The sequence below is a fragment of the Cottoperca gobio genome, chromosome 17 (assembly GCF_900634415.1).
Source record: "Cottoperca gobio chromosome 17, fCotGob3.1, whole genome shotgun sequence".
Taxonomy (NCBI): Eukaryota; Metazoa; Chordata; class Actinopteri; order Perciformes; family Bovichtidae; genus Cottoperca; species Cottoperca gobio.
This window is the reverse complement of record NC_041371.1, coordinates 3,953,159-3,980,347: the sequence shown is the minus strand read 5'-3', so window position 1 is coordinate 3,980,347 and position 27,189 is coordinate 3,953,159. Positions and strand designations below refer to the sequence as shown.

The 27,189-nt window shown below is 44.5% G+C and overlaps 2 protein-coding genes across 2 annotated transcripts in view; both read right to left on the bottom strand.

The window, feature by feature from the left end:
• Positions 1–13,142, bottom strand: part of lig1 (ligase I, DNA, ATP-dependent) — a 32,994-nt gene extending 19,852 nt beyond the window's left edge. The window contains exons 1-12 of the mRNA XM_029453273.1: positions 13,111–13,142; positions 12,997–13,013; positions 7,762–7,899; positions 6,075–6,488; positions 5,827–5,965; positions 3,377–3,463; positions 2,640–2,696; positions 2,064–2,122; positions 1,401–1,514; positions 1,075–1,241; positions 627–703; positions 253–344 (exon numbers count right to left, since the gene is read on the bottom strand). Coding sequence (XP_029309133.1) covers positions 253–344; positions 627–703; positions 1,075–1,241; positions 1,401–1,514; positions 2,064–2,122; positions 2,640–2,696; positions 3,377–3,463; positions 5,827–5,965; positions 6,075–6,488; positions 7,762–7,899; positions 12,997–13,013; positions 13,111–13,142 — 1,393 coding nt within the window. The remainder of the gene's footprint in view (positions 1–252; positions 345–626; positions 704–1,074; positions 1,242–1,400; positions 1,515–2,063; positions 2,123–2,639; positions 2,697–3,376; positions 3,464–5,826; positions 5,966–6,074; positions 6,489–7,761; positions 7,900–12,996; positions 13,014–13,110) is intronic.
• A 118-nt stretch (positions 13,143–13,260) lies between these two features.
• LOC115022304 (DNA ligase 1-like) lies at positions 13,261–26,976 on the bottom strand. The gene is given in 17 exon segments (XM_029453272.1): positions 13,261–13,399; positions 13,597–13,643; positions 13,645–13,697; positions 14,611–14,702; positions 14,994–15,070; positions 15,443–15,609; positions 15,765–15,878; positions 16,443–16,501; positions 17,018–17,074; positions 17,755–17,841; positions 20,177–20,315; positions 20,425–20,832; positions 22,126–22,263; positions 23,673–23,829; positions 25,068–25,248; positions 26,012–26,074; positions 26,802–26,976. Coding segments are annotated over 17 exon segments (1,995 nt in total). The 5' UTR covers positions 26,819–26,976.
• Positions 26,977–27,189: the final 213 nt, after the last annotated feature.

The window sequence follows — 27,189 nt, the reverse complement described above, 5'->3', positions numbered from 1 at the left end:
CCCGCTCCTGCAGTGTGACCTCCCAGATGGGTTTGTATTTAAATTTCATAATTACTTTATACATCACACGTACAGAAATACATCTGGCTAACACAAACGTGATGAAACAAAGTTTGGATTTAACGTTCTGCGACGTGACGTTAACGGTCGGGACATTTGGGAAAATTATTATTATTATTATTATTATTATTATTATTATTATTATTATTAGGATAAACTTGATGAACTTATGCTTTAAAAATTCAAGATTACCTTGTCCAGGGGGGGTCAGGCACACAGCCTGGCTTAGTGCCGATAGGACACTCTGCTCAGCCAGGCCAATCCTCAGCTTCCCAGCCAGAGACCTGTCAATCAAAACCACAATACCAACAGCTGTCAGTGCTGAGGCTCACCTCCACCTGCTGCGTATGGAGCGCTACACGCTGGAACATACGCACACAGCTATAAAAAGGCCCTGTGCATCTATATATACACACACACACACACACACACACACACACACACACACGCAGGTGTGCGTGTGTGTGTGTGTGTGTGTGTGTGTGTGTGTGTGTGTGCCTGCCTGCAGTCACAAACACATCCAAGCCCGTCCATCTATGCACGTGTGTGAGAGAGTGTTATTTTACCTGACTATGTAGCGGGCCTCCGAAAAGCGGCATGCCACAAAGAGGCCTTTGATGATGTCGATTTTCTTATTCATGGCCTGAGGCAGACGGGAGGAAATTGAGATTCACAGAGGAAGAGCGAGAAGAGACTGAATGCAAAAAGACTGAGGTCACAGGCGAGTACAAACTCCATGTTCAATCCAAAATGTAAAAAAAAAAAAGAAAGAGCCGGCAGCAAGGGGGATGAAAAAGAAACTAATTGCTTGAGAAATTCCGGCAAGGTGACGACTTATTCAAAGGCTCAAAGATTACCCTCTTCCCTCTGAAGTAGACAAATAAACTAATAATCCCCAGTTCCATAAACAATTGCATTAACATTTGCTTTCTCTTCCCTCGCCGGCCTCAAAGCTGAGAGCCAAACAGAGTGAAAACAATATTTACAGGTCTGCTGTCCTCGAGTGAAACTCACCGAGTTCCCACTCATGCTGCCGATTTCCTTCAATTTCCTGAACACGCCCCCTGCTGTCAGACTGGCCGGCTGGAACATCGTGCGCTGGTTGCTACGGGAACTCTCGGCCACAAGGCCCAGATCCCCTTTCTCCTGAGCGTCCGCCTTGATTTTGTCCAATTGTCGCCCTGGAAACAAGAGCGAGACGGTAAATAGCAGTTGCCTCGCCGACTGATGAGCAGAGAAGGGTGCCATTAGCAGTTCGCCTGAGAATCCACAAGCAAGAGAAAATAAATGGTTGTGTGTGTGTGTGTGTGTGTGTGTGTGTGTGTGTGTGTGTCTATTACCAGTTGCTTGAGCAACGGCTTTCATAAGCACAGTCTCTCCAACACCGAGCTCCATCCCCAGGTAGGCAGGACCCAGCTGGTTCAAACACAGGTACACACAGCACAACAGGTCGTCTGGAGAAAGAACACACACATATTTTATTACAAAGAACAAAACTAATTGATTATTGATTTTATTTTGATGGATGCTGATATAATATAATATCGTTTTAATTATTTTGCCCACAATAAATGTGCAGTGAAAATCTGAGACCGTGACAGCCCTCGTCAGGTCTACAAAGAGAAGCCCAGACACACACATAAACACACCACACACACCATACTCAGAGACCACACTAATCTCACACACACACACAACGAGCAACCAAACCACAGACAAAGACACACAAACAAAAACAGACACCTCATGACACCACCAAACACAAAAACATGACCACATACTCCCGGACAACACCAGAGGCTAAGAGACACACATATACACACACACACACACACAATACCAGAATCCCACAGGTACATTCTCACACACACACAAACTGACTCATCCTCCCACTTTTATGTGCAACCTGGCTTCATCATCATCTCCTTGATAGAGTGGCTGACAGCCAGCTGCCTGTGTAGCTACATCAGCATGCATTATGGGAGAGATAAAACACCATTTACCTGGAGAGAGCAGCAGCACGGAGCGAAGCAGGTTCGACAGCGTCTCGATGTTTCTCAGCCTGCGAAACGACAACAGGATTGCTTTGAAACAAGGAAGACGAGTTAAATGAGTTTTAAAGCCATCCTGTAAATACCGGGAGGCGGGAAATGAGATTTGTTTTGAGGTTTTAATCGGAAATGGACGCCGGGGAGGCAGATGAACTGTTCGTTTATGAAACGCTATACATCATTTGGAGTGGGCGGGGGCGTTTGTCATTCAATAGGAGACTTCAGTTACAAGTCATCCTTTAAAGAGTGCGATCACATGCCTGCAACACAGACGTGTGACATGTGAGTGAGTGAAAGCAGAATCATAATTAAAGGACACGGTTGTAAAATCACATTTCTGAGCAGTCCTAGAAAGTGACCTGATTGTGCATGTTCTGTTCGCTGCCCTCGCCTCACTGAGCCCGGCGGGAACACACTTCTCCAACTATGTTCCACAAACTGTCAATCATTTCGTCTCAAAGTGCGTTTTCGTCGTTCAGGCGAGAGAAAAAGAAAAACAACAACTTTTCCTCCATATGGAGCTCTCACCTGCCAGAGTCCTCTTCAATCTTCTCAAAGGTGCGAGCCACCGCCAAGTACGGCACCCTGGAGAGTGACGAGCGTGTAGTTAGCAGGCGAAGCGTTTACACTGACAGCTTTTTAAATTCACTGACTCAGCTGTTAAGAGCAGCGAGCAATTAGTGCAACAGTAGAATGAGCTTTGATTGAGGGTTATCAAAACTTCAGAGCGGCCGTGGCCGTGACCAAAAGCCTTAAAAAGATTCATTTCCTGTGGATCTTTGCTCAGGAGAACTATGAGATTTAAAACTCTTTTTAATATTCTGGAGCAGCACTTTTTTATGAGCGACTGACGTAAAGCTGCAGCTGTCCAGATGCTCAAGTCAGGTTACAACACACGCTAAAGAACTGTACACCGCAGCCGAGTCGCAGCAGCTCACAGCACGTCTGAGTGTTTGCACAGAGCAGGCTGGTTTCTACTAGTTTGGCTTAAAGTGGAGAAAAGAAACAGAGCTCTTGGTGAAGATATGTTCTGCGTATGGCCTGTTGTGATGGGATGTGACCATGGTTACATATTTTAAACCATATTCTCACATCAAAACACTCAATTTGCAGCCCGACAACTAAGTGATAAAACACATCTGGTGCAGTCCTGTGAAGTAACTTCTTAACATCCGAACACACTCCAGGAGTTCCCCAACGATATATCAGCCGTTTCTGCACAAGGGGGGCGAGAAGTAGGCCGAGTAAAAGGGGGCGGGACTTACTTTTGGCCTCGCTCCCAACAGGCGTGGTCCACGGGATGGTAGTTGGGCCTGGACGGATTGTAGCCCGTTTGTGCCGAGGTCGACTCACTGAGGACAGAAACAGAGCAAGTTAAGAGTCTCTCACACACACACACACACACACACACACACACACACACACACACACACACACACACACACACACACACACACACACACACACACACACACACACACACACACACACACACACACACACACACACACACACACACACACACACACACACACACACACACACACACACACACACACACACACACACACAAGTGGAACAGAATATCTGATTTCATGCCAAGGAGATGGCGGTGTAGCTGCAACATGTATTTTGTATGCTCATCACTCTTACAGTCGCACACGAGGCGGTAATAAAAAATAAATAGTTAGGCGGATGAAAAATGCATTTCCTCTCTTGAGCTAAAAATAGTTTGTGACTTGAATAGTTAACGTGACCTCAAAGTGACAACGCAGTAAAACACTTTACGCTTCTGCTGCCGGGTTACTTACATGGAAATAAAAGCACCGCTCGGATAATGGGACGGGATAGTAAGAATATGGAAAATGGATTGGCGTGAAGCCCTGGAGCGTGCACACCTTAGCTCAGGGGTCGGGAACCTTTTTGTCAGGGAGAGCCATAAAAGCTAAATATTTTTTTATGCATTTCCTTGAGAGCCATATATAAAAATATATAAATTGCAACTTTATGCGTGCATTTTTAATATAACACGTCTCCCAGTACTAATAGCAGTATCAGTGTTGCATTGAACACGTGCTCTTTTATTAAATAAACTCAACGCTTACGTTATTTATCTCATGTATGTGCACGTTTCAGTGTGTACTGCACGGGGGTCAAACTCAAGGCAATTATAGAAAATATCATGTCTGTCATAACTGGCCTGCCAGTTTTGGTAATTGCATCAATGCATGGCACAACCACGGGACAATACATTTGAGGAAGAATCTAAATGTGTGAATGAAATGAAAGTTTTTGGAAAGCAAAGGGAAACACAGCACAGATCTCTGGGACGATGTGAGCGGGACTGTTAGTGCGACATAACGAAGCACCTCACTGTTAAACCTGCAGCTTCAGTGTGATCAGACATGTGTGATGGCGAGCTGCCTGTGGGAGACTCGGATGCAGAAGGAAACTTTGGTCACTGCATGTTTCCAAACACTGACAAACATCTCCCCCCCGCTGTGTTCCCGGCAGCATGAGAGACTTTGCAGCTCAACAATCCGTTTGCAGTTGACTTAAATATGTTCCATATCTTTTTGCACTTTATCCAATATGTGTATCCTGTTCAATAAATGTGGACCGTGTTTGGCCCTCCCTGTGATTGAGTTTGACCCCCCCCGGTCTACGGCTTGCTTTGTGCAGTTTCTCCTCTGCTCGGTTTCGCAAAGGGCGGGGCTCCGCCCCCTACACACACACGTGTGAACACACCTTCACCTACAGCCAGAGACAGAGCGGAGGAAAGGAGAGGGGAGAACTAAAAACAAATCCGCTGCTAAATGTTTTACTTTAAAATGACACAATATAATTATTTATTACTTGTTAATCATGTTAAAAAATGTTAACGAGCCATATTGCATTATCGAAAGAGCCATAGGCCATATCCACACACACACACACACACACACACACACACACACACACACACACCACACACACACACACACACACACACACACACACACACACACACACTGTGCAACGGTACAAATGTGTCCGATTTTTTGCACAACTTGAAAACCGCGGAAGCTTCTCTCGCGTGATCTGAATCCCGCTTCCTAATAATTGCCTAATAGTAATTTGTGCAGACATGGAGGAGAGGGACGTTGTAGATGCAGAGCAGAAGAAGAAAGAACATTTGCACTGTAGTTTCTGCTGACGGTGCAACATCCTGCAGGACAGAGTGACGTCTTCCTTTCAGGAAACTGAGAAACGCGCATTTGTGTTTCTCCCTTGTGTTGCACTGAATGAAGTTCGGATGGTATTTACCCGTTAACCTTAAAACCTGTCAACATTTGAGGCTTGTTCTCGGGACCCGTAAGAAAAGAATTAAACGTGATGGATATAAAGTTATATTTAAAAGACATCGTCCACCCCGATGTCTTTAAAGAGACGGGAACTGAACTCTGTTGCACAGACGCAGTGCGGATTGAGCCTCGATGTAAAACCTTCATTGGCTTCGTGGTTAACATGCTTTAGAATCGGGCTGACTTCCCTCTGCGCGCTCTGACACTCAGTGTGAGACGGAGACACGACGCCTAATTGACAATTAATGGAGTGCATCGTGTGGAGTTCAGAGTCCGACGGGTGAAACCGGACGAGAATACAAACTAGTGAGTTCCACGTCCGGCCTGTCGAGCCTGAGCCGTCTGTAACTTCCTGTCGTACTTTGCCTTACCCTTTAGCGTCTTTGCTCTCCTCCGCTGAAGTCTTCCTCTCTGGACTCGTCTTCCTCTCCGGACTCGTCTTCCTCTCCGGACTCGTCTTCCTCTCCGGACTCGTCTTCCTCTCCATCTTCACTGTAGCCTTCCTTGGAGCTGATGAATATAAAGGAATGAATGAGTGGGAAGGTGAGGGTGGAGGCTGATAAAAGCGAAGCACACTTTTGTTTTGTGCAAGCAAAGAGCTATGCAAATTCCTCCTCACCAAAGAAACTGCTGATGGGGGATTTCTTGGGTGGCTCCTTATCTTTCTGCTCTTTTGCTTCTTTCTGCTTCCTCACTGTTTGACTCTCTGGGCTCTCGTCTCCCTCTCGTGTGTCCTTTTCAACCACCTCCTCCTCCTTCTTCTTCTTCTTCTTGTTGTTGTTGTTCTTCTTCTTGTTCTTGGCAACGGCAGGCCCTTTCTCATCATCCATCTTCTCCTTTGCTTCATTTTTCTTTTCCGCCCCCTCAGCTTTCTTTTCTTTCTCATCAGAGCTCTTTCTCTTGGCCCGCTCCTCCTCCTCCTCCTCCTCCTCTTCCTCCTTCTTCTCCTCCACATCAGAGCCGTTAGCCTCGGTCACAACCTTGTCAACCCTTTCTTCCTTTGCTCCCTCCTCCATGGGTTCATCGGTGTCCTCTACACAGGGTGAGACAGAACGAGAGAAGAGATACATGTCAGCAGGTTTTACTGAGGGGAGACCATGTTTAGAAGATGCACAACCACCTTCTTCAATATGTGCCGCAAGTTAAAAGATTTTCCTTTTCACTCGAGCAAGAATGACTATTGACAAACCTGCAGCACGCGCCTGTAGGTGCACATGCTGCTACAAGAACACCTCATCTACAAGGAGCTCACTGCGGCACACGTCTTTGGTTATGCTGAACACAAATGTTAAGTGGCTTTGATGGAGGGGAACATGTCGGTCCAGATGCTGCAGAGTTCTTTAGGATAATAATTCTGAGCAAATGGCAACGAGAGTGAAAGTGAAACCTCGTCGCAGAGTTCCTGCAGTTTGTTTAGACATTCTGCATTTTCCATCCACAAGTCCATTTATTTTATAAAACTGAGGGATTGGGTTCTTGTAGTGGCCTCTTAACAAAGATTTAACTGGAATTATACGACAGCAAACCCTGTAACTGAATGAGTGATGAGAAGTGCTCCTCTCTTTATCTGCCACTTTATGGGCTCCTCCCGACACGTCTTAGGTCCACAGACCATCGTTCTCTGGAACACACATCAGCCTCCTCATTTGTGGTTAGGGCTGCAAATTATTTTCATGAATTGATTCAATCAGATTTTTGTTTTATAATAATAACAATAATAATAATAATGAAAAACAATTTCCCAGAGCCCCAGATGATGTCCGATTTAGTTTCTTTTATTTAAATATGGAAATAATATTTGGAAATATTTGGACCAAATGTGCAGTTCTTTATTTCCAAAATCAGATCAATGGTCCATCATTTGGTTGTTAATAAAAAACTAAATGTGTTTCTTTCTTTGTTATTAATATATATAAAAAAATATATATAATCTTTTTTTATATATATATATATATATATATATATATATATATATATATATATATATATATATATATATATAAAAAATAAATAAATATATATATATATATATATATATATATATATATATATATATATATATATATATATATATATATATATATATATATATATATATATACACACATATACATATACACACACACACACACACACACATAAATATATATATATATATATATCTCTCTCTCTCTCTCTCTCTCTCGAAGGTTGTTTGTGAAACTTCCCAACTTTAAAAGTCCTTGAAAGTCTTCATTTTCGATTCTCACCAGAGCTTTCCGGACTTGTGCTCATTCATCAGATTCGTAGCAGAGGTGAAGACGTACCTGCGCTGGTGGTGCTGCCCTCCACACGGGGTCGTTTGTTTCGCTGACCCTGCTCCTCCTTGGCCTCGGCCTCGTCTTTCTGACTCTCACTGCCGCTCCTGCTCTCGTCAAGCTTCCTCTTGGGGAACATCTTCCTCGCTGAACACGTCAGGACAGGCGTTCAATTAAAAAGTAGGGAGGGGGAAGAGAAAAGAACTGAAATCATCCTGCCGTGATCAAACAGAACGAGTATGTGGAGATGAACACAGTCCACGCTCTTACTGCAGATGTAGGGCAATGAAAGAAAGATACGTACTTCGCTAATGAAAACACTAATTCCATCCTGAAAGATATGATGTAGCGCAGCAGCTTAGGGTTCCAGTATAATTTACTCTGTCATTTTATGCAGCATTGGTGCTCGAGGGCAATTTAGATTTAGGTTCCACATCGCCTCAGTGTTGGTCCTTGTTAGGGTTCTAGCACAGGTAGCACTGCGGAGGTTCTCTGCTCGATATTCTAATGCAGGCATTAACTCAGGACATTAAGGACGCAATTTCTGGTCAAATTAGGAGCTACTTTAATGTGAGGTTTTCTCCCGTGCTGGCGGTTTCTCCAGCCGCTCTAACTGTGGCAACGCACCACTGCTGAAAGCAAACACTGCAGTCATCAAACACAAAGACAACGGGATGATGAAAAGAGAACGAGCGCGAGAGGGTGCCATTAGCAGTTCGCCTGAGAATCCACAAGCAAGAGAAAATAAATGGTGTGTGTGGGTGTGTGTGTGTGTGGTGTGTGTGTGTGTGTCTATACCAGTTGCTTGAGCAAACGGCTTTCATAAGCACAGTGTCTCTCCAACACCGAGCTCCATCCCAGGTAGGCAGGACCCAGCTGTTCAAACACAGGTACACACAGCACAACAGGTGTCTGGAGAAAAGAACACACACATATTTTATTACAAAGAACAAAACTAATTGATTATTGATTTTATTTTGATGGATGCTGATATAATATAATATCGTTTTAATTATTTTGCCCACAATAAATGTGCAGTGAAAATCTGAGACCGTGACAGCCCTCGTCAGGTCTACAAAGAGAGCCACAGACACACACATAAAACACCACACACACCATACTCACGACCCACAATAATCTCCACACACACAACCACACACACACACACGAGCAACCAAAACCACAGACAAAGACACACAAACAAAAAACAGACACCTCATGGACACCACCAAACACACAAAACCGACCACATACTCCCGGACAACACCAGAGGCTAAGAGACACACAATATACACACACACACACACACAATACCAGAATCCACAGGTACATTCTCACACACACACACAAACTGACTCATCCTCCCACTTTTATGTGCAAACCTGGCTTCATCATCATCTCCTTGATAGAGTGGCTGACAGCAGCTGCCTGTGTAGCTACATCAGCATGCATTATGGGAGAGATAAAAACACCATTTACCTGGAGAGAGCAGCAGGCACGGAGCGAAGCAGGTTCGACAGCCGTCTCGATGTTTCTCAGCCTGCGAAACGACAACAGGATTGCTTGAAACAAGGAAGACGAGTTAAATGAGTTTTAAAGCCATCCTGTAAATACCGGGAGGCGGGAGGGGGAAAATGAGATTTTGTTTGAGGTTTTAATCGGAAATGGACGCCGGGGAGGCAGATGAACTGTTCGTTTATGAAACGCTATACATTATTGGACGGGGCGGGGCGTTTGTCATCAATAGGAGACTTCAGTTACAACGTCATCCTTTAAAGAGTGCGATCACATGCCTGCAACACAGACGTGTGACATGTGAGTGAGTGAAAGCAGAATCATAATTAAAGGACACGGTTGTAAAATCACATTTCTGAGCAGTCCTAGAAAAGTGACCTGATGTGCATGTTCTGTTCGCTGCCCTCGCCTCACTGAGCCCGGCGGGAACACACTTCTCCAACTATGTTCCACAAACTGTCAATCATTTCGTCTCAAAGTGCGTTTCGTCGTTCAGGCAGAGAGAAAAAGAAAAAACAACAAACTTTTCCTCCATATGGAAGCTCTACCTGCCCAGAGTCCTCTTCAATCTTCTCAAAGGTGCGAGCCACCGCCAAGTACGGCACCTGGAGGAGTGACGAGCGTGTGTGTAGCAGGCGAAGCGTTTCACTGACAGCTTTTTAAATTCACTGACTCAGCTGTAAGAGCAGCGAGAATTAGTGCAACAGTAGAATGAGCTTTGATTGAGGGTTATCAAAACTTCAGAGCGGCCGTGGCCGTGACCAAAAGCCTTAAAAAGATTCATTTCCTGTGGATCTTTGCTCAGGAGAACTATGAGATTTAAAACTCTTTTTAATATTCTGGAGCAGCACTTTTTTATGAGCGACTGACGTAAAGCTGAGCTGTCCAGAGCTCAAGTCAGGTTACAACACACGCTAAAGAACTGTACACCGCAGCCGAGTCGCAGCAGCTCACAGCACGTCTGAGTGTTGCACAGAGCAGGCTGGTTTCTACTAGTTTGGCTTAAAGTGGGGAGAAAAGAAACAGAGCCTTGGTGAAGATATGTTCTGCGTATGGGCCTGTTGTGATGGGATGTGACCAGGTTACATATTTTAAACCATATTCTCACATCAAAAACACTCAATTTGCAGCCCGACAACTAAGTGATAAAACACATCTGGTGCAGTCCTGTGAAGTAATTCTTAACATCCGAACACACTCCAGGAGTTCCCCAACGATATATCAGCCGTTTCTGCACAAGGGGGGCGAGAAGAGAAGTAGGCCGAGAGTAGTAAAGGGGGCGGGACTTACTTTTGGCCTCGTTCCCAACAGGCGTGGCACGGGATGGTAGTTGGGCCTGGACGGATTGTAGCCCGTTTGTGCGAGGTCGACTCACTGAGGAAGAAACAGAGCAAGTTAAGAGCGTCATCCACACACACACACACACACACACACACACACACACACACACACACACACACACACACACACAACACACACACACCACACACACACACACACACACAACACACACACACACACACACACACACCCCACAGGAACAGAATATCTGATTTCATGCCAAGGAGATGGCGGTGTAGCTGCAACATGTATTTTGTATGCTCATCACTCTTACAGTCGCACAACGAGGCGGGGTAATAAAAAATAAATAGTTAGGCGGATGAAAAATGCATTTCCTCTCTTGAGCTAAAATAGTTTGTGACTGAATAGTTAACGTGACCTCAAAGTGACAACGCAGTAAAAACACTTTACGCTTTGCTGCGCGGGTTACTTACATGGAAATAAAAGCACGAGCTCGGATAATGGGACGGGGATAGTAAGAATAGGAAAATGGATTGGCGTGAAGCCCTGGAGCGTGCACACCTTAGCTCAGGGGTCGGGAACCTTGTTGTCAGGGAGAGCCATAAAAGCTAAATATTTTTTTATGCATTTCTTGAGAGCCATATATAAAAATATATAAATTGCCAACTTTATGCGTGCATTTTAATATAACACGTCTCCCAGTACTAATAGCAGTATCAGTGTTGCATGAAACCGTGCTCTTTTATTAAATAAACTCAACGCTTACGTATTATCTCATGTATGTGCACGTTTCAGTTGTTACTGCACGGGGGTCAAAACTCAAGGCAATTATAGAAAATATCATGTCTGTCATAACTGGCCTGCCAGTTTTGGTAATTGCATCAATGCATGGCACAACCACGGGACAAGACATTTGAGGGAGAATCTAAATGTGTGAATGAAATGAAAGTTTTTTTTGAAAGCAAAGAGAAACCAGCACAGATTCTGGGACGATGTGAGCGGGACTGTTAGTGCGACATAACGAAGCACCTCACTGTTTAAACCTGCAGCTTCAGTGGATCAGGGACATGTGTGATGGCGAGCTGCCTGTGGGAGACTCGGATGCAGAAGGAAACTTTGGTCACTGCATGTTCCAAACACTGACAAAACTCTCCCCCCCGCTGTGTTCCGGCAGCATGAGAGACTTTGCAGCCTCAACAATCCGTTTGCAGTTGATTAAATATGTTCCATATCTTTTTGCACTTTATCCAATATGTGGTATCCTGTTTGGGACCGTGTTGGCCCCCTCCCTGTGATTGGTTTGACCCCCCCGCCGGTCTACGGCTTGCTTTGTGCAGTTTCTCCTCTGCTCGGTTTCGCAAAGGGCGGGGCTCCCCCCTACGACACACACGTGTGAACACACCTTCACCTACAGCCAGAGACAGAGCGGAGGAAAGGAGAGGGGAGAGAACTAAAAACAAATCCGCTGCTAAATGTTTACTTTAAATGACACAATATAAATTTATTACTTGTTAATCATGTTAAAAAATGTTAAACGAGCCATATTGCATTACGAAAGAGCCACAGGCCATATCCACACCACACACCACACACACACACACACACACACACACACACACACACAACACACACACACACACACACACACCACACACACACACACAACACCACACACACACACACACACACACACACACACACACACACAGTGCAACGGTTACAAATGTGTCCGATTTTTTTGCACAACTTGAAAAACCGCGGAAGCTTCTCTCGCGTGATCTGAATCCCGCTTCCTAATAATTGCCAATAGTAATTTGTGCAGACATGGAGGAGGGAGAGGACGTTTTGTAGATGCAGAGCAGAAGAAGAAAAAAGAACATTTGCACTGTAGTTTCTGCGACGGTGCAACATCCTGCAGGACAGAGTGACGTCTTCCTTTCAGGGAAACTGAGAAACGCGACATTTGTGTTTCTCCCTTGTGTTGCACTGAATGAAGTTGGATGGTATTTACCCGTTAACCTTAAAACCTGTCAACATTTGAGCTTGTTCTCGGGACCGTAAGAAAAGAATTAAACGTGATGAGTTACTGCATCAGGTATAAAGTTATATTTAAAAGACATCGTCCACCCCGATGTCTTAAAAGAGACGGGAACTGAAACTCTGTTGCACAGACGCAGTGCGGGATTGAGCCTCGATGTAAAACCTTCATTGGCTTCGTGGTTAACATGCTTTAGAATCGGGCTGACTTCCCTCTGCGCGCTCTGACACTCAGTGTGAGACGGAGACACGACGCCTAATTGACAAGGGTCATTAATGGAGTTCAGAGTCCGACGGGTGAAACGGACGAGAATCACAAACTAGTGAGTTCCCGTCCGGCCTGTCAGAGCCTGAAGCCGTCTGTAACTTCCTGTCGTACATTTGCCTTACCCTTTAGCGTCTTTGCTCTCCTCCGCTGAAGTCTTCCTCTCTGGACTCGTTCTTTTTTTCCTCTCTGACTCGTTTCTCTCTGATCGTCTTCCTTCTCGGACTCGCTTCCTCTACATCTTCACTGAGCTTCTCTTGGAGCGAAGCATGACAACGGTGTAATTGGGAGCTAATCCTTAGTTTAGCGGTATCTTTTATCTTTAAGTGATAAATGACTCAACTAAAATAACTGACTCTCCCCCCACTGAACGGATCGATGAACACACATCAGTCACTGTTTTGAGTCCTATAGCCTTTCTGCCTCCTGATTGGTCGCTTACCCGGCGTGAGCTTGCAGTGATTGGGCAGCTCGTCGATACCTTCTTTGAGCAGAACGGGGATGAGGACGTCGTAATTGGGCATCTCGCTGGAAGGGAGAGCGTTGGGGGAGAGATGCGGGGGGGGTTTGGGAAGAAAAAGAAAAAAAGAAAAATCAATACGACCCAAAGTGAAAGTGCGCAGAAGGAGTGAGGGGAGAATAAGGGACAGGGATTAAGGGGGATGAGGGCATTGTGGTGGCGTCGAGGAGAGACTGCAAAGTGAGTTTGTTTTAGCTTCAGTCACCAGTAAGTCTGTTTGAGAATCAGACTCTTCGCTTCGATCCACGCCCGCCCTGCTCTCGGCGCTCATCCCCTTGCCTGCGTCTATCACAGCGGGAGGGAAGCCTATAAAAAAAAAAAAAAAAAAGGAAATTCAAAAACAGATCCGAGTAAACCGTTTGACCGAAGATCTGGCTGCGTGGAAGTTCAGAGGCCGTCTTCAAACAGGGGCGGTGGCAATTACTGCTGTACAGAATGTTGCAGGGTGGACGCCACTTCAGCACCTGCACAGAATGTGCTCTTCAATGACCCGCCTGATTAAATAAATAAATAAAAATGTTAAGCAACACATTTCCAGACCACACCGCAGATCAATGCAAATTTCCCCGACGAAACTCTCGTCTAATTGACTCTTATTAAAGCCCAGTCGTGAGCGAGCCATGAATACTAATAAAGCCAGGAATGAATTCATTTCATTTAGTGTAGGTGGGATCGGTGCTGAAAGCAGGTGATGAGAGAAAGCCTGTCAAACCTTCCTCCAGAACTGGGATGAATTATGCATATCGGTGAGAAGTTGCGGCGATTTCATATCTACACTTTAATACCTGAAGACTGCAGCTTTTGTTGAGGCTTTTTTTAAATATTCAACACGTTTCGGAGGACGCAGTCGGTCAGATATTACGTCTGTCTGCGCTCTAAATGTTTCAAACGCTTACAAGGAATTACTTTAACGCAGTGTTAGGAAGGGTTCTATAAATACAGATTATTATTACCTGCTGCAACACCTCCCCCTCCCGCTCCTGCAGTGTGACCTCCCAGATGGGTTTGTATTTAAATTTCATAATTACTTTATACATCACACGTACAGAAATACATCTGGCTAACACAAACGTGATGAAACAAAGTTTGGATTTAACGTTCTGGGACGTGACGTTAACGGTCGGGACATTTGGGAAAATTATTATTATTATTATTATTATTATTATTATTATTATTAGGATAAACTTGATGAACTTATGCTTTAAAAATTCAAGATTACCTTGTCCAGGGGGGGTCAGGCACACAGCCTGGCTTAGTGCCGATAGGACACTCTGCTCAGCCAGGCCAATCCTCAGCTTCCCAGCCAGAGACCTGTCAATCAAAACCACAATACCAACAGCTGTCAGTGCTGAGGCTCACCTCCACCTGCTGCGTATGGAGCGCTACACGCTGGAACATACGCACACAGCTATAAAAAAGGCCCTGTGCATCTATATATACACACACACACACACACACACACACACACACACACACACACGCAGGTGTGCGTGTGTGTGTGTGTGTGTGTGTGTGTGTGTGTGTGTGTGTGTGCCTGCCTGCAGTCACAAACACATCCAAGCCCGTCCATCTATGCACGTGTGTGAGAGAGTGTTATTTTACCTGACTATGTAGCGGGCCTCCGAAAAGCGGCATGCCACAAAGAGGCCTTTGATGATGTCGATTTTCTTATTCATGGCCTGAGGCAGACGGGAGGAAATTGAGATTCACAGAGGAAGAGCGAGAAGAGACTGAATGCAAAAAGACTGAGGTCACAGGCGAGTACAAACTCCATGTTCAATCCAAAATGTAAAAAAAAAAAAGAAAGAGCCGGCAGCAAGGGGGGATGAAAAAGAAACTAATTGCTTGAGAAATTCCGGCAAGGTGACGACTTATTCAAAGGCTCAAAGATTACCCTCTTCCCTCTGAAGTAGACAAATAAACTAATAATCCCCAGTTCCATAAACAATTGCATTAACATTTGCTTTCTCTTCCCTCGCCGGCCTCAAAGCTGAGAGCCAAACAGAGTGAAAACAATATTTACAGGTCTGCTGTCCTCGAGTGAAACTCACCGAGTTCCCACTCATGCTGCCGATTTCCTTCAATTTCCTGAACACGCCCCCTGCTGTCAGACTGGCCGGCTGGAACATCGTGCGCTGGTTGCTACGGGAACTCTCGGCCACAAGGCCCAGATCCCCTTTCTCCTGAGCGTCCGCCTTGATTTTGTCCAATTGTCGCCCTGGAAACAAGAGCGAGACGGTAAATAGCAGTTGCCTCGCCGACTGATGAGCAGAGAAGGGTGCCATTAGCAGTTCGCCTGAGAATCCACAAGCAAGAGAAAATAAATGGTTGTGTGTGTGTGTGTGTGTGTGTGTGTGTGTGTGTGTCTATTACCAGTTGCTTGAGCAACGGCTTTCATAAGCACAGTCTCTCCAACACCGAGCTCCATCCCCAGGTAGGCAGGACCCAGCTGGTTCAAACACAGGTACACACAGCACAACAGGTCGTCTGGAGAAAGAACACACACATATTTTATTACAAAGAACAAAACTAATTGATTATTGATTTTATTTTGATGGATGCTGATATAATATAATATCGTTTTAATTATTTTGCCCACAATAAATGTGCAGTGAAAATCTGAGACCGTGACAGCCCTCGTCAGGTCTACAAAGAGAAGCCCAGACACACACATAAACACACCACACACACCATACTCAGAGACCACACTAATCTCACACACACACACACACACACACACACACGAGCAACCAAACCACAGACAAAGACACACAAACAAAAACAGACACCTCATGACACCACCAAACACAAAAACATGACCACATACTCCCGGACAACACCAGAGGCTAAGAGACACACATATACACACACACACACACACAATACCAGAATCCCACAGGTACATTCTCACACACACACACAAACTGACTCATCCTCCCACTTTTATGTGCAACCTGGCTTCATCATCATCTCCTTGATAGAGTGGCTGACAGCCAGCTGCCTGTGTAGCTACATCAGCATGCATTATGGGAGAGATAAAACACCATTTACCTGGAGAGAGCAGCAGCACGGAGCGAAGCAGGTTCGACAGCGTCTCGATGTTTCTCAGCCTGCGAAACGACAACAGGATTGCTTTGAAACAAGGAAGACGAGTTAAATGAGTTTTAAAGCCATCCTGTAAATACCGGGAGGCGGGAAATGAGATTTGTTTTGAGGTTTTAATCGGAAATGGACGCCGGGGAGGCAGATGAACTGTTCGTTTATGAAACGCTATACATCATTTGGAGTGGGCGGGGCGTTTGTCATTCAATAGGAGACTTCAGTTACAAGTCATCCTTTAAAGAGTGCGATCACATGCCTGCAACACAGACGTGTGACATGTGAGTGAGTGAAAGCAGAATCATAATTAAAGGACACGGTTGTAAAATCACATTTCTGAGCAGTCCTAGAAAGTGACCTGATTGTGCATGTTCTGTTCGCTGCCCTCGCCTCACTGAGCCCGGCGGGAACACACTTCTCCAACTATGTTCCACAAACTGTCAATCATTTCGTCTCAAAGTGCGTTTTCGTCGTTCAGGCGAGAGAAAAAGAAAAACAACAACTTTTCCTCCATATGGAGCTCTCACCTGCCAGAGTCCTCTTCAATCTTCTCAAAGGTGCGAGCCACCGCCAAGTACGGCACCCTGGAGAGTGACGAGCGTGTAGTTAGCAGGCGAAGCGTTTACACTGACAGCTTTTTAAATTCACTGACTCAGCTGTTAAGAGCAGCGAGCAATTAGTGCAACAGTAGAATGAGCTTTGATTGAGGGTTATCAAAACTTCAGAGCGGCCGTGGCCGTGACCAAAAGCCTTAAAAAGATTCATTTCCTGTGGATCTTTGCTCAGGAGAACTATGAGATTTAAAACTCTTTTTAATATTCTGGAGCAGCACTTTTTTATGAGCGACTGACGTAAAGCTGCAGCTGTCCAGATGCTCAAGTCAGGTTACAACACACGCTAAAGAACTGTACACCGCAGCCGAGTCGCAGCAGCTCACAGCACGTCTGAGTGTTTGCACAGAGCAGGCTGGTTTCTACTAGTTTGGCTTAAAGTGGAGAAAAGAAACAGAGCTCTTGGTGAAGATATGTTCTGCGTATGGCCTGTTGTGATGGGATGTGACCATGGTTACATATTTTAAACCATATTCTCACATCAAAACACTCAATTTGCAGCCCGACAACTAAGTGATAAAACACATCTGGTGCAGTCCTGTGAAGTAACTTCTTAACATCCGAACACACTCCAGGAGTTCCCCAACGATATATCAGCCGTTTCTGCACAAGGGGGGCGAGAAGTAGGCCGAGTAAAAGGGGGCGGGACTTACTTTTGGCCTCGTTCCCAACAGGCGTGGTCCACGGGATGGTAGTTGGGCCTGGACGGATTGTAGCCCGTTTGTGCCGAGGTCGACTCACTGAGGACAGAAACAGAGCAAGTTAAGAGTCTCTCACACACACACACACACACACACACACACACACACACACACACACACACACACACACACACACACACACACACACACACACACACACACACACACACACACACACACACACACACACACAGGAACAGAATATCTGATTTCATGCCAAGGAGATGGCGGTGTAGCTGCAACATGTATTTTGTATGCTCATCACTCTTACAGTCGCACACGAGGCGGTAATAAAAAATAAATAGTTAGGCGGATGAAAAATGCATTTCCTCTCTTGAGCTAAAAATAGTTTGTGACTTGAATAGTTAACGTGACCTCAAAGTGACAACGCAGTAAAACACTTTACGCTTCTGCTGCCGGGTTACTTACATGGAAATAAAAGCACCGCTCGGATAATGGGACGGGATAGTAAGAATATGGAAAATGGATTGGCGTGAAGCCCTGGAGCGTGCACACCTTAGCTCAGGGGTCGGGAACCTTTTTGTCAGGGAGAGCCATAAAAGCTAAATATTTTTTTATGCATTTCCTTGAGAGCCATATATAAAAATATATAAATTGCAACTTTATGCGTGCATTTTTAATATAACACGTCTCCCAGTACTAATAGCAGTATCAGTGTTGCATTGAACACGTGCTCTTTTATTAAATAAACTCAACGCTTACGTTATTTATCTCATGTATGTGCACGTTTCAGTGTTTACTGCACGGGGGTCAAACTCAAGGCAATTATAGAAAATATCATGTCTGTCATAACTGGCCTGCCAGTTTTGGTAATTGCATCAATGCATGGCACAACCACGGGACAATACATTTGAGGAAGAATCTAAATGTGTGAATGAAATGAAAGTTTTTTTTTGGAAAGCAAAGAGAAACACAGCACAGATCTCTGGGACGATGTGAGCGGGACTGTTAGTGCGACATAACGAAGCACCTCACTGTTAAACCTGCAGCTTCAGTGTGATCAGGGACATGTGTGATGGCGAGCTGCCTGTGGGAGACTCGGATGCAGAAGGAAACTTTGGTCACTGCATGTTTCCAAACACTGACAAACATCTCCCCCCCGCTGTGTTCCCGGCAGCATGAGAGACTTTGCAGCTCAACAATCCGTTTGCAGTTGACTTAAATATGTTCCATATCTTTTTGCACTTTATCCAATATGTGTATCCTGTTTGGGACCGTGTTTGGCCCTCCCTGTGATTGAGTTTGACCCCCCCCGGTCTACGGCTTGCTTTGTGCAGTTTCTCCTCTGCTCGGTTTCGCAAAGGGCGGGGCTCCGCCCCCTACGCACACACGTGTGAACACACCTTCACCTACAGCCAGAGACAGAGCGGAGGAAAGGAGAGGGGAGAACTAAAAACAAATCCGCTGCTAAATGTTTTACTTTAAAATGACACAATATAATTATTTATTACTTGTTAATCATGTTAAAAAATGTTAACGAGCCATATTGCATTATCGAAAGAGCCACAGGCCATATCCACACACACACACACACACACACACACACACACACACACACACACACACACACACACACACACACACACACACACACACACACACACACACACACACACACACACACACACACACACACACACACACACACACAGTGCAACGGTACAAATGTGTCCGATTTTTTGCACAACTTGAAAACCGCGGAAGCTTCTCTCGCGTGATCTGAATCCCGCTTCCTAATAATTGCCGAATAGTAATTTGTGCAGACATGGAGGAGAGGGACGTTGTAGATGCAGAGCAGAAGAAGAAAGAACATTTGCACTGTAGTTTCTGCTGACGGTGCAACATCCTGCAGGACAGAGTGACGTCTTCCTTTCAGGAAACTGAGAAACGCACATTTGTGTTTCTCCCTTGTGTTGCACTGAATGAAGTTCGGATGGTATTTACCCGTTAACCTTAAAACCTGTCAACATTTGAGGCTTGTTCTCGGGACCCGTAAGAAAAGAATTAAACGTGATGAAGTTACTGCATCAGGATATAAAGTTATATTTAAAGACATCGTCCACCCCGATGTCTTTAAAGAGACGGGAACTGAACTCTGTTGCACAGACGCAGTGCGGATTGAGCCTCGATGTAAAACCTTCATTGGCTTCGTGGTTAACATGCTTTAGAATCGGGCTGACTTCCCTCTGCGCGCTCTGACACTCAGTGTGAGACGGAGACACGACGCCTAATTGACAATTAATGGAGTTCAGAGTCCGACGGGTGAAACCGGACGAGAATACAAACTAGTGAGTTCCACGTCCGGCCTGTCGAGCCTGAGCCGTCTGTAACTTCCTGTCGTACTTTGCCTTACCCTTTAGCGTCTTTGCTCTCCTCCGCTGAAGTCTTCCTCTCTGGACTCGTCTTCCTCTCTGGACTCGTCTTCCTCTCTGGACTCGTCTTCCTCTCTGGACTCGTCTTCCTCTCCATCTTCACTGTAGCCTTCCTTGGAGCTGATGAATATAAAGGAATGAATGAGTGGGAAGGTGAGGGTGGAGGCTGATAAAAGCGAAGCACACTTTTGTTTTGTGCAAGCAAAGAGCTATGCAAATTCCTCCTCACCAAAGAAACTGCTGATGGGGGATTTCTTGGGTGGCTCCTTATCTTTCTGCTCTTTTGCTTCTTTCTGCTTCCTCACTGTTTGACTCTCTGGGCTCTCGTCTCCCTCTCGTGTGTCCTTTTCAACCACCTCCTCCTCCTTCTTCTTCTTCTTCTTGTTGTTGTTGTTCTTCTTCTTGTTCTTGGCAACGGCAGGCCCTTTCTCATCATCCATCTTCTCCTTTGCTTCATTTTTCTTTTCCGCCCCCTCAGCTTTCTTTTCTTTCTCATCAGAGCTCTTTCTCTTGGCCCGCTCCTCCTCCTCCTCCTCTTCCTCCTTCTTCTCCTCCACATCAGAGCCGTTAGCCTCGGTCACAACCTTGTCAACCCTTTCTTCCTTTGCTCCCTCCTCCATGGGTTCATCGGTGTCCTCTACACAGGGTGAGACAGAAAGAGAGAAGAGATACATGTCAGCAGGTTTTACTGAGGGGAGACCACGTTTAGAAGATGCACAACCACCTTCTTCAATATGTGCCGCAAGTTAAAGATTTTCCTTTTCACTCGAGCAAGAATGACTATTGACAAACCTGCAGCACGCGCCTGTAGGTGCACATGCTGCTACAAGAACACCTCATCTAGAAGGAGCTCACTGCGGCACACGTCTTTGGTTATGCTGAACACAAACGTTAAGTGGCTTTGATGGAGGGGAACACGTCGGTCCAGATGCTGCAGAGTTCTTTAGGATAATAATTCTGAGCAAATGGCAACGAGAGTGAAAGTGAAACCTCGTCGCAGAGTTCCTGCAGTTTGTTTAGACATTCTGCATTTTCCATCCACAAGTCCATTTATTTTATAAAACTGAGGGATTGGGTTCTTGTAGTGGCCTCTTAACAAAGATTTAACTGGAATTATACGACAGCAAACCCTGTAACTGAATGAGTGATGAGAAGTGCTCCTCTCTTTATCTGCCACTTTATGGGCTCCTCCCGACACGTCTTAGGTCCACAGACCATCGTTCTCTGGAACACACATCAGCCTCCTCATTTGTGGTTAGGGCTGCAAATTATTTTCATGAATTGATTCAATCAGATTTTTGTTTTATAATAATAACAATAATAATAATAATGAAAAACAATTTCCCAGAGCCCCAGATGATGTCCGATTTTAGTTTCTTTTATTTAAATATGGAAATAATATTTGGAAATATTTGGACCAAATGTGCAGTTCTTTATTTCCAAAATCAGATCAATGGTCCATCATTTGGTTGTTAATAAAAAACTAAATGTGTTTCTTTCTTTGTTATTAATATATATAAAAAAATATATATAATCTTTTTTTATATATATATATATATATATATATATATATATATATATATATATATATAAAAAATAAATAAATATATATATTAAAAATAAATATATATATATATATATATATATATATATATATATATATATATATATATATATATATATATATATATATATATATATATATATATATATATATATATATATATATATATATATACACACATATATACATATACACACACACACACACACACATAAATATATATATATATATATCTCTCTCTCTCTCGAAGGTGTTTGTGAAACTTCCCAACTTTAAAAGTCCTTGAAAGTCTTCATTTTCGATTCTCACCAGAGCTTTCCGGACTTGTGCTCATTCATCAGATTCGTAGCAGAGGTGAAGACGTACCTGCGCTGGTGGTGCTGCCCTCCACACGGGGTCGTTTGTTTCGCTGACCCTGCTCCTCCTTGGCCTCGGCCTCGTCTTTCTGACTCTCACTGCCGCTCCTGCTCTCGTCAAGCTTCCTCTTGGGGAACATCTTCCTCGCTGAACACGTCAGGACAGGCGTTCAATTAAAAAGTAGGGAGGGGGAAGAGAAAAGAACTGAAATCATCCTGCCGTGATCAAACAGAACGAGTATGTGGAGATGAACACAGTCCACGCTCTTACTGCAGATGTAGGGCAATGAAAGAAAGATACGTACTTCGCTAATGAAAACACTAATTCCATCCTGAAAGATATGATGTAGCGCAGCAGCTTAGGGTTCCAGTATAATTTACTCTGTCATTTTATGCAGCATTGGTGCTCGAGGGCAATTTAGATTTAGGTTCCACATCCGCCTCAGTGTTGGTCCTTGTTAGGGTTCTAGCACAGGTAGCACTGCGGAGGTTTCTCTGCTCGATATTCTAATGCAGGCATTAACTCAGGACATTAAGGACGCAATTTCTGGTCAAATTAGGAGCTACTTTAATGTGAGGTTTTCTCCCGTGCTGGCGGTTTCTCCAGCCGCTCTAACTGTGGCAACGCACCACTGCTGAAAGCAAACACTGCAGTCATCAAACACAAAGACAACGGGATGATGAAAAGAGAACGAGCCGCTTTCCTGCTGCAAAAGTAGGATGAAGGAAACAAAGTGAGCGAAGGAGGTGCTTCCCAAAATGAAAACAAAGCTGCGATACTAGAAATCTGTGAAGCTCTAAGTAGCTTAAATTCTCCATTCAAAATCCTGCATTCGTGGTGAGACATGAAAAGTGCAGCAAGTACAAAGCGCAACTTAAAAATCACTCAGCCATTCTATTTTATGTTTAAACGCTATGTTCACACAATCTACGAGCACGTACGGCGGAAACACGTGTGAAATCTTCACGCTGCATAATAAGCACTTAATGCAGGATGCTCTTTTCTTATGAAGTCACCAAAGCCTGCAAAGCTGAAAGGAAGCAAACGCACATCAACAATCAGCTACATTAACAGAAACCTGCTCTGCTGCTTCCATTAACGCCCCGTCAGCAGAAATGTTACATCGCAAGACAATGCAGCAATAATACCAATAATAATATCATCACAATGCAAACACGCACAAAACAAGGGATCTCGGCTCCAAGCAGATAAACGCCAAATAATGCAACACAAAGGTTGAGACTCTTCCAGAGGGGGGGGGGGGGGGGGATGGGAGGAAGTGTACCTCGCCGTTTCTGGTGAGCAAACCTCTCATGCACCCAGTTTGTGATAAATGTCTTGTTTTTCCCTCGTTGTGAAATAATGAGTTTTGGGAGCCATTAGGCTCCTGCTAATAAGTAATCAAGTAAAATAGCTGGAGGCAGAAAACGATCAATCGTCGGCTCGTGTCAAAGTTCCAAAATGCTGCAACTTTAGAGGAAAACGTTGAGAAGCACAAATTTAGAGTCTGAAAAACAGACAAAGAAAGAATCGATGAGACGTGAGCAGATACTCACCAGTCTTGCGTTTAACGACTTCAGAGGGGGAGGTGGAGTTCGGGGTGCCGGGGGTCCCAGGTGAAGTCGAAGGGGCCGGGGTGGCGGGGGTCACAGGAGTGGCTGGGGCAGGTGGGGGAGACAGGGGGGTGGGAACTGCCTTAAAGACATCATCCTTCTGAAAAACACAAGCAGTGTTTGTAGCGTAACCACGGCGATGAGAGGAAGCACAAACTGTTACAGAAACTAAAGAAAGGATTTCTGTTTCTTAACATCTTGACTGTTTGCGGAGCTGACGTTGACTGACAGGAACAGCTTTCCAGCTGTGATCCAAAACAATATGATCCGGATCACTGGACTGTTGGACTATCACTCATCCTCCAACACACATAAAGAAATAAAGAGAGAATTCACTTGTTTAGAACTTCACAACAGTCAAAACAATGGCCCGTCAACAAACATCAGCTCAACGCAAAATGCAGAAAAGCAGAAACCTCGACAGAATCTATGAGGCGAGTGTTTGGAAACAATACAGCAAAAAAAAAAACCCCGAACGACACACACCTCCATCAGCGAGGAAACAAGTTTGTGCAATGAAGCGCGTCGTGGAGAGGGCTGCTCGGAGAAAGAAAAGAGAAATCAGGAAACTCGGGCTGGCAAACACGAGTGCGAGTCAGTGTCGAGGCGCGCACATTAAAAAGGTCTCAATAGTCCCAATTAATCATCGTTGTAGGGTTGTTCTTGCATGAACTGAAATCTCCACAATCCCTTATAAACCATTAATAACTATGCAGTCCCGCCGGAGCGCCGTGACAGAGGCTGGGTAATGCACATGCAGTTTGTGCTTTGGGGGTCTTTAACTGCAGCCTCCCTGATGAGGATGACCCTGACGAAGGACACCAGCAGAGGACAGCTGGCTGGTCTCACAGTAAAGGTGAGATCAGTGATTCAGGTGCGTAAGAACCCCCCCATATTGAATATAAGATGCGGGGTGAGTCACATAGAGAATAATTACTGACATATTACCAACAGAAGGAAGGGGGCAGTTAAGAGAAGTGTTCAAACAGCAGGTGGTCGAGCGACAACCAAAGGCCGTAATCAGGTCTCTTCATCGTGTGACTTATTGAATAATGCCTCCGACATGGTGACTCACAATCACCGAGTGTGTGTGTGTGTGTGTGTGTGTGTGTGTTCATCCAGCAGCACTGATGCGACTGCAGGAGCTACACCAGTCTCCGTGTCTTCAGCTTGTGACGCTACAACGTGGGTTTAGTGTTGATGACATTTACTGAACGAGGACAAAGGAAGCCTGATGGTAATTCACTTTCTATAATTACAACATCAGAGGGTCATTATATACATGTTGCTTGGTTTGTTCTTGCACTTTGATTCCCCACGTAAGAGATGCTTTTTCACCTTTTCTGTTTTCCCAAGAGCCTCTTTGTCCGCGTGGCCCTCGGTAGAGACTTGCTCTTTGACGACTGGAGCCTCGTCATCGTCGCTGTCCAGGATCTGACGGCTGCGTTTGACGACCTTCTTGATGGGCGAATCCGCTTCCCGGACACCGTTCTGCACCTTGAGAGGGCTTTTGACCGGTCTGGAGAGGAGACACGCACGTAAACAGTCAACTAAATCTCATTCGTGTGGAATATTAAGTATTTGAGAAAGCATCATATCAGAAGCAACTCACTGACATGAAGATCATTACATAAAGAGCACGTTAGGACTCTACAGATGACACAGACTGGAGATTGTGAACACGATCAAAGCAGCTCAGAGATGTGAGACAGAAGAAATCATCTTTTCTGATTACAACTACAGCCAAAGGTTTCACGAAGCAAAGAAGATCCGACGATTCAGAGAGGATTGATCTCATTCAAGCGGTCAGGAGTGAAAACTAGCTGGTTTATTAAACCTGAATATTCCTCCCACCCGTAATGACCGCTCTGTAGGTATCTGCTAAGTATCTCTACAGACTTCATTATTTTGTTGCTAATCTGACACTTGTAATAAGTGGCATGTCACTTCAAAAAATAATTAGCAGTTCCTCAAACATGAGCCAAAAAGTAACATAATTAATGGGTTCAGTGAAGATGGGAGAACATTTTGAGCATCTGACTTTTTATTACTTGTATTATTTAACAGAAGATAATGTAGATTAAGTATACAGGGGATAGAATATAAATAGAGCAATAACAAAAGAGCCAGGGTTATACTGATATTAGGTGCTCTGGTAGTCTTTAAATATATTCTTAACTGTTGTAGCTACAGGACGGAGCTCTGCACATCTCTCTCCATCGGATGGGTGCAGTAAATAAATCATTAGCCCCTCATGCTGTGAGAAATAAAATAAAACTTACTTTTTCACTGTTTCATCTTTGGTTTTCTTCTGGATATCCTTGTCCTTGGGCTGAAAGAAGGATCTGATGGAGGAGGAAGAGGAACAGTTAATGGCCTGATGGGGATGATCTTCATCAGTGCAAAAATAACAGCTAATACAGCAATTAGTGTGTGTGTGTGTGTGTGTGTGTGTGTGTGTGTGTGTGTGTGTGTGTGTGTGTGTGTGTGTGTGTGCGCGTGTGTGTGTATATGTGTGTGTATGTGTGGTGTATATATATGTGTGTATGTGTGTGTGTGAGAATGTAGGTTACTTAAACGGTTAACTGTTAGTTATTGAGTTAACGCTAATTGCGTAACGTTAGCTGTTCTCGAACGTAACGTTACGCAGATATAAGTTACGCAGCGTCACGTAACTTAGCTAGAGTTACGTTGTTTTTGACAGGCTCTTCTTAAATCTTTCCTTGTGTTATCAAAACAAATAAACTTACGTTAACTGTTGAGGTTTAACTCACATAATACATTTAACTTTAACAATATATGACGAGAGTTTGTTGTCTTGTGTTTGGCTGAAAATCTCTTCCCTAAACAGACGTTGGAGACTAATTTATGCTAATGCTAATTTATAGAGAGTGCAGTTAGGCTAGTTACACTACCGAAGGCACTTCACGACCCCTGAACACAACGCACACTTACTAGCTAGTGGGTTCGTTAACTAACAACTAACTAATACAGATTCAAGCAGTCACCAACCTACCGCTACCACCACCAAGCTAAGTAGACACCATTCCTAGTTATCTACTTTGTACTTACGCGATGCTACGCTGCATGTTGTCTTCAAACTCTTACTTCACCTGATTTAGATACTAAATTAAGATTAATGGTTCAATTACAGCAAACTCGGGGTCCAACATCCACACACAGAGAAACACAAACTCCCGCGCTGCAGGATGAGAAAATACTTAGAAATATTCGGCGCCAAAATGACATCTCAGCCAAAGATCGTCACGTGACTGAAGATGAACCCCTCGCTCAACTCTGGTGCGTTTTCCGGGCTGTAAATGTGGCTGTTATGAGTAAAGATTTGGATTATAGCCTTGTACATCCCATACAAAATTGTAATTCACTTATGTAAACATTAAGGAAGTTAATTATATTCATTGTTATTGTTGCTCATCTGATTTGGATTGAAGGTACCCAA